The following is an 11,804-nucleotide window of genomic DNA, read 5'->3' on the forward strand; positions in this document are numbered from 1 at the left end:
ACAGATTCAATGATTATTAAAATAAGAAATAAGATATATGAAGTAAAGGAACGGTCTATTTTGTACAAAAGTTAACACCATTGGTTATATTTAATAGAGAGGGGCGATTGAGCTGCATTAAGAAAACAGAGAGGGATTTTTTTGGTTTTTAGCAGACCTTTTAAAACACTTGAGGGTTTTATGCATTTAAGCCTTTAAATAGGGGAAAAATGCAAGCAACCCCCTTGTGATATCGCAAATGAGCAAATTACCCCATTATGAAAAAACAAATAGCGATATACCTCCCTGTATTATTTAAAATATAACAATTTACCTCCCTATGATTTTTAAAATGAGCAATTTACCTCCCTGTATAAGGAGGTAAATTGCTTCATTTTAAAAAGTATGGGGAGGTAAATTGCTATATTTTTTTTTTATAAGGGGATAATGTACTCATTTTCAATATCACAGGGAGATAAATTGCTATTCACCCCTTCTAATATTGATGGTTTACTTCTTGTGCTGAAGTAAGGAACCATTTCTCTCCAAGTATGCCGACTTGGAAAGTTGCACACGAACATTTTGTATATGCGTAAAGTAGGTGTTAACATCCAGAGATGTATAAATGTAGAATAGTAAGTACCTAATTTTCCACCCTCCGGGTGGATTGTATTACAGTGAATTCCTTACCTCCATTGGTGGTTTGAAGATAGGGCAAATAAACAAGCAGAATTTTCCTACTGTGTTGTGTGGTGGTATGCTGCTTATTCCCATTGGTAGAATTGGAGAGCTTCATAGGACTGAAGCGGAGACGACTAATGATTTTTTCTAAGACCGAGTAATTCTGAAAAGAAGCTCTTGACTGATGATGGCCACTGATAAGATGATGATCCGTCAAATTTTACTTCAACTGATCCCTCAGCATTCGGCTGACCAAACTTTAGCTCCTTCCACTTGCTGTCCGCACTGCGGGGATGAATGTTACCTTCTTTCGACGTGTCATCTTCCAAATAAGGAACAACATACTTCTTCATATCGTCTTTGGAGATTCCAAGGTGATTTCCAGGTACTGTAATGTATTTTACCCTTCCAGCATCATCTAACGTTTTCAACCCTATCCAATCCTCGGTATAAAGCTTAGTCTGGACATGAAAGGAGGAATGAGTACTGAAATTATGTGACTCAGAAGTGCAACAGAACACTTCAATGTGGACAAAGTAGAAATGTAACTATTGAGATAAAATGACACCAAAATTTGTGTCACTTGACTGTACTCATACAGGTATTACGTTTAACAGATAAAGGTAGAGTAATTACTCCGTGAACACTTGTTCAGGTACAGAACTTGAGCCATTCTAATTGATCAAGGTAGAGTAAGTCTTCTAACAACAGTTTTCAGGTAAAGTATTTGACCCTAAAATTGCAGTTGTTCCGAAGGTAACAAAGTGTAGAATATATGGATCATTCTGGGATTTTGGCATACAGATGGAACAACCATATCATAAAGGTTTTGGAGAATTGCCAGAGGTACTCCTGCACATAATACATAGTACTTCTGGCATGTTACCGAAGACATGTTGTTTATACAGTTACATGAGAGTCCAGAGATTCTGATATGAGGTATGATTTGGAAAGATAGAGCGGTTAACTGCATGCTATAAATCTATAGAGAGAAACTCTCTGAGCACGTTATTAAGTTTGAACATCAGTTTTATGTAGCTTGTAAACTCCTTTCAATAGTGAAATTCAAATATATGCCAAGTATCTAAAGAATATTAGACATAACCCTATTTGACATGGTAAAAATTCTTGGACATGCACTTCAATTATGAGCATAAACATATTAAGTCTCAGTAGGACTCACAATAGACCCCTGAGGTTTGTTGGTTAGCCACCTCTACCTTCTCTGCCTCAGGTTTGAGCATAAGGATGAAGATAAAGACAACCGGGTACTTTCTAGTGTGGTGGCAAATGTGTAATAACGAGTTGAGCATCTAAAATTGTCATTAAAGCAAAAAAACTATTGTTTCTCAATTGTGTACTTTGATAAAGCTGAGTTGAGGTGAATTTAGGTTGTACAATCACAAATTTTTGCAGTGTTTGCAGAAAATTGCACCTTGGCTTTGAAATTTTGAAGCTTCAACTTTGGTTTTCTAAAATAAGCAAACTATTGCCAAATTTCTTGAGATGACATATAATGGGGGGACATTTATGATATATGTGCATATATGTATATTGAGATAACACAACAAGCTCAAGTACGATTCTGAAAACTAAAAAAATAGAAACAGTACCCGTTGTGGTGGCACAACTGGAGTGAAGGCCCCATCTGGATAGTATCCAAACAAAGAGGTCTCCTTGGGTATTAGAACAGTATCATGTTCAAACTGCTCATGTAACACCAAGAGGGAGAATCAGATATAAGCCATGTTTCTAAGCAATTTGAAAATCATACAAGAAAAAAATAAACCAAAATAATTTTATAGCCTGAAATGTTAGAGGTTTTAGATACCATTATAAGGACGAGATTTTGTAAGCTAGTGAACCGTTCTTTGTAAGTGGCGTTTCTCTCACCGGGGAGTTCATTGTTGAGTTTGGGGAGAAACCTGCATTTGTTTAAGTAGCCAGCTATATTCTGAAAAAGAATAAATAAGTTAAAAAGTATGGCGTCTTTGAGTAACAATTTCGGAGTCCAGCAGAGGCTTTTCCAAAAAAATGAAAAAACTACTTTAGGTTCAGGATTACATCGACACTCAATTTTATGAATGTACTATTTGTACAAAAATACACACAAATACTTACGTTTGGCAACTTAAGATAGCCACTTGGAGCCAAGTGAGCCTGCATTTCACATATAAGCAATAAGCACAGAGAAATATCATACCTTTTGTTTGGTACTCTAAAAGAAAGAAAGTGAAGATACATACTTGGACATAGTCAGAGTAGATCTCTGATTTGATTAGATTGTCCGCTATAATGCAAAATATTCCAGTCTGGAAAAACAATGCAGTAACATTTGTTCATGTCAGAATCACAAAAGGCCCTAATGAAACATGCATGAGGTAGGATGGTGCAAGGCCCTACAATCTTGTCTGAGGCCACAGCTAATTGAGCTTTTGATCAATCAACTGCTTTTAAGGGCCGCTATTCCCTGCTAAAACTTCTCTACTGATTGCTAGATGCATCATATTTTAGACACTATAGACATTTTCTAGGGCAGAAATTTCGGTACAGTTTTTCTGTGTACCTTCATAAATCTGAAACTTAAATTAGGAGACACTTCCTCTTCTTTATGGAATTATCCTATTATATTTTATCACAATAAGCATATTCAGTAGAATCAATACAGAATCGTCATGGTAGGGACATGAAAAAATCACACTTTTACTTTTCTAAGGTCATAATAGAGAAAGAAATTTTGTTGCCACAATATTCATAATAAACTCTTGATAACATGAATTGCCCTATCCAACCTCAGTTTCCATCTTTAGCTTGATGATAGAGATGGATTCTGATATTGCAGAATGGAATAAGTGGATGAATTTACCCAATACTCTATGGACCGAGGACTTGTTGAATTTGCATTACTGTTGTATGTAAATAAAACATAATTGCAGATGCAATTGTAACTGCTTTCTGAATGGCTCTTTGCCTCCTGGAAATTTCCTCGGACGTGTATGCAGTTCTTGTCAAATTGAGCATTGTTTATAGCAACAGTCCCATTGGAAAAATTCAAATAAAATAATGTAGTGTTGCTGTCAATGATCAAAAGAGATTCATATAACTAATTCTAGATCCACTTTTAGGGACGACCATGAAGTTTTGAAGGTTCAGCAACCTGGGAGTTGTTTCACTTAAGTGGCTAGAAATGCAAGCCTTTTACAAATGTATATTCATAGAAGTGACTTCTTACTGAAAAATAAAGTTTGAGCTTTAACAAGCCTAGCAAGATATTAATCAAATTAGATGAGATATCATAATGGTTTTTCTTGATAAGGATGCATCTCAAAGCAGATACAAGGTGTCCTTACAACACAAGTAGCACTTACACCACATAGAGGCACTGAAGCAGTACCAGCATGAGGTCCTCCGAGAGAGATAAAGTTTCTGACCTGTCACACAGTCATATTCTAAATATCGTGAGTGCAGCAAAACACAGTGTGCACAATGCACACTTGTTGATAATAGTAAGATATGAATATGATTACAGCAGAAAGAAAGTGAAATCATTGGAGCTCAAGAAGGATCAAGAAAAAATACTTGTATTCAGCTAAAAATCCACAAGGATAAATTGACGTGAGAATTTTATTTTGTAAAGTTCCATCACTATCTCTCTGATGAGCCTGTTAGACATCTAAGCTTCTTGGAACATACAACTTTTCACATAAAGCAGAAACAAAGCTCAACATCATGATTTTATAAAAGATTTTGACAATGAGTTAAACAACAGATGTTCAAAAGAGTAATTAGGCTTGTATCATGGAATCTGGCCACATCTGCTTTTGACTTTCTCATACACATATTAAAACAAGATCCATCTAATAAAATTTGTTGTTCATATAAAAAGGATATCTTAAAATAGTCTGGAAAATAATACAGAAAGAAGACTGGCGAAATCCTTTGATACGAGTCCTTACCGGTGGTCCACCATCACAGAACTCCACAACACCTCGTCCTATTAAGTTACCCTGAATGAACAATCAAGATGATTATCAGAATGTTCCAGTCAACTTCCCAAGCATGTAAATCAGATGACATGATCCCCAAGCTCGACAAAATACCAAGATCAAGGAGACTGGTACTTGTGAAGAAATTTGTACTTCTAAGAAAACAGTCTAATACTCGTTCCTTTCTTTACAATGCTAAAACTTAGAAGGAAAAAAAACAGTTTCACCAAAAAATAAATAAATTAATGAAAACGAGAAGGTAGAGCAGAGAGAGAACTCCAGCAATTAGATGAGATGTTCAGTTCCAGTTTTCCATACATTTGCGACTGTACGTGCACTGTAAGATTCAATTTTTAATACAGGAGATTAACCATCTCAGAAAATCACCTGGGAGAGACCAACAATGTTGTAACCATCCTGAAGTTCCTTCATTTGCTTCACCTGAAGTTTAGTTTGAACTAATTAGTGGGTGAACCAATTGATCAACAAATGATAATACAAATATAACTTCATCACCCACCTTATTACATACAATTTCTGTCTGTAGGCCAAACGAAACAAATGACGTTAAAACCAGCTTTCACAAATAAATTAATGAACGATGAACAAAATATGAGATTATCATCTATTTTCTTCTTGCCTGTTCTTGTAGGGGCTTAAACCAGGAGTCCCATGATCCATCTCCAATTTCTCTAGAGGTTTGATAACAGAATAAAAGCATTATTACTATCATAACGCAGAAGTTCAAAGGTTTCTAATATACTAAAAAGAGAATGGAAAATTTGAAACCTGAAAATAGAATCTCTAATAAGATTAAGGCGAAACTATTTCCACTTTTGCCTATATTTTAAAACAGATGGTCTCATGTTTACTCATGTGCCCATATGTGGTTTGAGTTTCTAGGAGTTTATGTCTTACAATACCATGATGATATAAGCCAAGTAGATAGCCATGTTCATGTAAGACAATGTTACAGCCAGCAGACCCAGAAAAGTGGGTTAGGATTGAATGACCTCATTATAGATTTTTGATCCATCCCCCTCCTAATCATTTAGCAATATAAAGTTTCTCAGACCAATGAGACCAAGCATTTCAATCTTTTGTCAGGACCATTTGTTTCCAAAATTATAGTGTTTAACATCAAGGATTGAAATCCAATTAAACTCAAAGACTCCAACCAATCTCAGTATTTCGATGAGACCTCCCACTTCAGTGATTACTGGATTACCAGTCATAGATACATCTCAAATTTTACTACATCCATAGCAAAACATTGGAGGCTGTTGAGCAACATAATTTGTTAAAAAAGATCTAACTATTCCATAATAAAAGAAACTGAAAGAAGTGTAACTGATTGCACTGAAATTTACAAACGATTCATCCTCGCAATTTGAGGAGCGTCAAGGGAATATTTTTTTCTACATACAGTGATCAAGAAGCTGTAGCACATATATTTGCCTTCGTGGTACATTTGTAAGACTTACAGACATATAACAGCTGCAGATTAGAAAATCACAATAAAGCTTCAAAATACATCAAGGAAATGATTCATAAAGCCAATTCTTGATGATAAATCAGGTTGCTTACATAATGCCTGCTACAACTTCTTCCCAACCACATTACATTTCCTCTATGTTTCTTGGCATAACACACTCAACACAAGCATGAAACCCATATGTATCTCTTCAGCTCAACATCAAATACAGCACAGCAAGTTGCTTTATACGCCAACCCCAAAATGGATACACAACAAACCTCAAAATTCAGCGAGGTCTCCAATACCTAGAAAAAACAAACAGAATCACCAAAAGATCAACAACAAAAATCTTACATGCAATATCCTTCGGACTTGGACCAGTCGCTGAGTTCCTGTGTAAAGTGCTTCACTCCTCTGTTGGAACACTGATCTCCAATCCCTACCATAACGACCGAAACCCATATAAAATATTGCAGTCACCAAATGCCGAAAGAAAACAATAATCACAATAGTGGCACAAAAATCAGAGGAAAGACTATAAATTACCATGGAGAACGATGAAAGGAATAGAAACCGAAATTGGGATGAAAGAGAAGGCAATCAAACCGAAGATTAAGGAACGCATTTTCCTATGATGGCAATTATTTTCTTGAGGGGCTTGCCTTCTCTTTCCAGGAACTTTTGCAGGAAATCCGGGTAATCTCTTCAGCAGATTCAGTTTTTTGTACTATACTGTTGGAGTTGAAACAAGTAGTTTGTTGTTGTCGGTAAACAACCTTCACTGATCACCAATCAGCGCTCCCATCAATTTATTACCTCATTTACTTCTCTTTTCTTGCTTTTGCTGCCGAAATCATATCTTTTTATTGTTATGGAAAACCAGAGATTACTTTCTCCTCCCCTCTTTCATTTCTTTCACTTCTATATATGAATATAATATAATAGGATTGAATGCAATTTACCATCACGTCATATTAATATTCTTATAAAAATATAAATAATAACTTATTCTCGGTAATTTTTAAAATAAAGTAATTTATGCTCCTGTTTAAACAGGTAAATTATTTCATTTTAAAAAATACAAGACATAAATAATTGTCTTTTTAAAAATAGAGGTGAACAACTAGTAAACGGCTCGCGAGCTGGTGAACAACCATAATTGAGCTCGAGCTCGAATCGAGCTCAAAATCGAGCTGACTCGACTCATCTGCCATCCCTATTCATATGTATCAGTGTTTTGAACAGTTTATTAAAGTTTTTCATCTTTATTTCAATAGTACTTCTAAATTAATCTTTTTATGAAATTAATTAAAACGCAACTTGATAGTTTAAATTTTTAAAAAATACAAATAAAAATTTGAATAAGTCAAACTTGATTAATCCATGGAATATATAAAATTAGTTTGGAACCAAATTGTGAAATTATTAAATCAAAGTTGAACACAAATTCAAATGAAGAATTGTTTCATTTATATTAAGAACTAAACTTTTATGTTTGATTTTGATGTAAATGAAAGATTTGAATTTTTTTTTTCCAATTCTATTATAAAGAAAAAAAAAAGAAAGAAAGAAAGAAAGAAAATAACACAAAAAATAATGGGTAAGAGCTAGAGCCTGCCCCATCTTTTTTCCTATAATTTGGGTAACACTTGACATGTATTTTTAAAATAGCGTAATAACTGGTACGAAGACTATCATTGATTATGGATACGGTCTTGATTGGGGGTAATACACCCTCGAGCAAGGGTTTTTTAATGCATAAATTATAAAATATGTTTGGGAGAAATATAATTTGGTCCAATTTTTTACGGACAGTGGCAATTTTAGTCCAGGTCCAATTCAAAATTGTAAATCAGGATAGTATTTTTTTAAAAATGATAATTTATGGACTAAATACCCTAATTTTGTCGGGATCGGACACATACTGTGCACGTAACCACATAAATTTGGGAATTTCTCCAAAATTCAGGGAACTAGCTTACGTGGAAGTATTTTTTTCAATGGTGCTTACATGGCAAAGGTGACGTATTTTAAAATTCCACGTAAGCACCGGCTAAAAAAAATACTTCCGCATAAGCTAATTAGCTGAATTTTGGAGAAATCCCAGAATTTATATGGTCAAGTGCGCATCATGTGCACAATTTCAGCAAAATTAGAGCATTTTGTCCTTAAATTGCCATATTTTAAAAATTATTGTCCTGATTCACTATTTTGAATTGGACCTGAACTAAAATTGCCACCGTCCCTAAGGAGCTGGACCAACATTGCATTTTTCCCAATATGTTTAAATATAAATTAAAATTGTAAGTTTTTGTTGTGCCTTCTTGCCCACGTCAAACAGAACAAGAGCCACGTGCTGCATCTCAGGAGTCGGCGCATCTGTATAAAATAAAATAAAAACATTGACGTCATCCATCTAAACGTCATGCTTTCGAAGTACGGATAGCCTCAATGAACTCCATTTTACCACACGTAATTTGAATATTTGTAACATAAACAACTTCTAAAAACATTCTTTCCTTCAAGCTTCCAAATTCTCGTTTTCTGATTTAAATCGTGCACTTTAACCATTGATTTTTCATTCACTCCAAATTGATTTCGAAAAAATTAAATACTAACTTCTTTTCTTCCCCCAACATTTACATATATAGAGCTGCGATGATGCTTCTTTTACTTTGATGTCTGACGACCATACATACAACATCCGGGAAAAATGTATACAATACTTGTGATATTATAAATAAGCAAATTATTCTTTTGTGAAAATAAAATAATAATTTACCTCCCTATATTCTTCAAAATATAGCAATTTACCTCCCTATGCTTTTTAAAATAAAGCAATTTACCTTTTTAGACAGAAAGGTAAATTGTTTAATTTTAAAAAGCACCGGCGATAAATTATAATTTTTTTATATAAGAATAATTACTCATTTATAATATCATAGAAGGTTAAATTGCCTGGCCATATATAATGGGCGTCCAAAGCTTCATATCGGCCATTCTCTCCCCCAGCGATTTGTTGGTCTCCATTTCACCAGACGTTCCGTTTACCTTTCTCTTCATTTAATTTCTTATAATACTTTGAGAGAGTTGCATAAAACAGCACACCAGCCATGAAAGCAAACGCAATTATGCCTGATACCGTATATATATCTGCCACACATGACATTAATCAACAATATCAGATAAAATTTTATCTAAACACCACCTACTGTTACAGTAGAAAGACAACGCCTAGTGTGCAGTAAAACAGCGTCCCATTCGTTAGTTTTGCCATTTCAATTCTTTTGACAACTTCTTTTAGAAAATTGATAGAAAAAAACCTTGTACCATGCCAACTTCTTTAGAAAATTGATAGAAAAAAACCTCGTACCGATTCACATAGCTATTGTCTTTCAGAGTAGAGAGAACCAACCATAGTCTTGTAACCAATAGAGGGTGGTATGTTTGGTCCTCCACCAGTCAATTTTCTCAATTTAGTTATGTAATTTTAAAATTTTGAAAGTTTTAGTTCTCCGGCCAATTTGAGCAAAAAATTACATATGACTGGCACATAAGCAAATTAAATTATAGTTTTAGTCCTACAATTAACTTAAAATCGGTTGGTATTTTTTGGTCTTGCACGAACTGATACATAGGACTATAATTACAATTTAATTGGATCATAGTAAGTCATGTGCAATTTCCAGACAATTGACTAAATTACAAAATTTTAAAGTCATAAAACCAAATTATAAAATTCAATTCGTACATAACCAAAAACGATAATCTCCCTTAATTACAAGATCAAATTGCAATTCCCCCAACACGGAAATAGTAATTTCTAATAGAGGTAAGTGAATTACCTTTGAAATATTTCTCCAAGCGCCTTGTGCTGCATAGGATTCCAAGCATACAACCTGATGTTGCTTCTTCTTCAACTAAGTTCCACGTAAACCCCAAACCAAAACTGCTGTCTGCAGACAGATACTGACTGTAGGAAAACGGTATTGCAACAGTTCTGACACAACTGCAATAAACGGGCACCGGAAAGGAGGATTCTACGATGTAAACATGATGGTTGGAGCCACTCAGACATGGAACTCGTTCCAAAGAGCCCACAAGTTGGGCTGAACAGTTGATGTATTTGTACTGTTTCACAGCATAATAGTAGCTGAATGGGGTGAGAGAAAGATTCAGGTTCAAGAAAACTTGGTAGACACAAGTTTTGGGGTCGAGAAGGCTCAGCCTTCTTGCATCATAGGAGATGGACTTGACGACCAAATCCCCATAGCTAGGTATGTGGATCATTGTGGTGTTTTGTCTGCAGAAAAGATTGAAGTGAGGGACACCACACTGCGGTGGCTGCCGGCCCTGGATGCGGAACGGGAACCGTATGTCGGGAGAGAAGAGGCTGCACTTAGCTGAGGTGCAGTTGTTAGTAGCAGCAGAGGTTGTTGTAAGGAGAACAATACAGCAGAGGAGTCTGAGTGAGATGAAAACATCCATCTGCAGTGAAGAAAAATGAAGGCAGCAGAGATTTGAAGTGTGCAAGACCAAGAGAATGGGGATTCAACAACGAAGGTGAAGTGTTAGACCAGCAAGGAATCAAGCATCTCATTTATAAAATTTGATTAGTATGTAGGGATGAATTTAGATGGGAATTAAATAAAAGTAGGAGTAAAAAAAAAGAAAAACTGAAACAAAGTCTCATTGGATATGAAATATTATTTTCAAAATGTTTTTTTTTTAATTAAATCACCCGAGAGTGGGGGAGCTTTTCGGAGTCCCTGATCCTTCTTTATTAAGATCAGAAAGCGAGCAAATTTACAACGGGGAGTACTGACTCTCTATCATTTCTAAAAAGCTGTAAAAAAAGGAGTACTACTCCCTTACAGATATTTACCAAAAGCATAAACGAGGAGTACTACTCCCCTACAATAAATCACAAAAAGTATAAACAAGAACTACTACTCCATTACAAAAGTGAAACGAGCTAAGATGGGAGATAAAGTTGGAAACAATAATCCAGTGTGTCAAAAAGTTTCTGCCACTATACTCGAATTATCGGTTCCAACTAGCGCTACAAATCAAACTATACAGGCAATCCAACAGTTGCCACCAAAAGTAGCGCACCATTAATAGTGCACCATTTTGAAATGTTAAATTAATTATTAGTTTATAATCTTTTTCTTTTTTTTTGGGAAGTTTTTGTATATTTAATTTTTATAATAAATGTTTCTTTTGTTTACATATTTTAGCATACATATATATTGAAAATACGGTCCAATTACTATTATATACTAGTTTATACTTAATAGTAATACTTGATAAAATACATATATATATATATATATATATATAAAGATGTAACTAACCTTTTATTATATTTAATAAAATATTTAAAATATAATATTCTTTATATTATAGACTTATATATTTTGAAAACACATATTATTAAATACTTCTATATTGATATTCATTATATTTAATGTATTTAAAATATATATAATTTTGTGACCTTATTAAAAGGTATTCTAGAAATATGGGGGAAGGGGGGGGACAATTTAATCTGAATCTATTGGAAATATCTAAAAATGCCTAATCCCATAAACCAACCATATGTTTCTGAATGAATTTAAAAATGCACATCGCATTCCTAACCTAATACTTCATCCCAATTAACCTAACCTATTTGTTTG

General features: G+C 34.4%; 2 protein-coding genes across 2 annotated transcripts; both read right to left on the bottom strand.

Annotated features, from left to right (window-relative positions):
• LOC105164358 (palmitoyl-protein thioesterase 1-like) lies at positions 547 to 7,034 on the bottom strand. Its single transcript, XM_011082991.2, has 12 exons — positions 6,670 to 7,034; positions 6,478 to 6,562; positions 5,287 to 5,338; positions 5,167 to 5,187; positions 5,034 to 5,087; positions 4,617 to 4,667; positions 4,029 to 4,091; positions 2,907 to 2,972; positions 2,782 to 2,820; positions 2,492 to 2,614; positions 2,274 to 2,366; positions 547 to 1,121 (listed from the first exon to the last, which is right to left on the bottom strand). The coding sequence occupies exons 1-12, from the start codon at positions 6,746 to 6,748 to the stop codon at positions 795 to 797; spliced, it is 1,053 nt and encodes a 350-aa protein (XP_011081293.1). The 5' UTR covers positions 6,749 to 7,034; the 3' UTR covers positions 547 to 794.
• LOC105164359 (RING-H2 finger protein ATL22-like) lies at positions 8,720 to 10,742 on the bottom strand. Its single transcript, XM_011082992.2, has 2 exons — positions 9,969 to 10,742; positions 8,720 to 9,276 (listed from the first exon to the last, which is right to left on the bottom strand). Exons 1-2 carry the CDS (start codon positions 10,609 to 10,611, stop codon positions 9,155 to 9,157), a joined length of 765 nt encoding a protein of 254 aa, XP_011081294.1. The 5' UTR covers positions 10,612 to 10,742; the 3' UTR covers positions 8,720 to 9,154.

The sequence above is a fragment of the Sesamum indicum genome, linkage group LG6, assembly GCF_000512975.1.
Source record: "Sesamum indicum cultivar Zhongzhi No. 13 linkage group LG6, S_indicum_v1.0, whole genome shotgun sequence".
Classification (NCBI taxonomy): domain Eukaryota; kingdom Viridiplantae; phylum Streptophyta; class Magnoliopsida; order Lamiales; family Pedaliaceae; genus Sesamum; species Sesamum indicum.

Coding starts and splice junctions, on each gene's coding strand:
- LOC105164358 (XM_011082991.2), bottom strand. CDS start 6,748: ATGCGTTCCTTAATCTTCGGTTTGATTGCCTTCTCTTTCATCCCAATT. Junction 5,188..5,286: donor TTAAGCCCCTACAAGAACAG/GCAAGAAGAAAA, acceptor TTTGGCCTACAG/ACAGAAATTGTATGTAATAA. Junction 4,092..4,616: donor TCTGTGATGGTGGACCACCG/GTAAGGACTCGT, acceptor ACTGTGTGACAG/GTCAGAAACTTTATCTCTCT.
- LOC105164359 (XM_011082992.2), bottom strand. CDS start 10,611: ATGGATGTTTTCATCTCACTCAGACTCCTCTGCTGTATTGTTCTCCTT. Junction 9,277..9,968: donor CTTGGAGAAATATTTCAAAG/GTAATTCACTTA, acceptor CATGTGTGGCAG/ATATATATACGGTATCAGGC.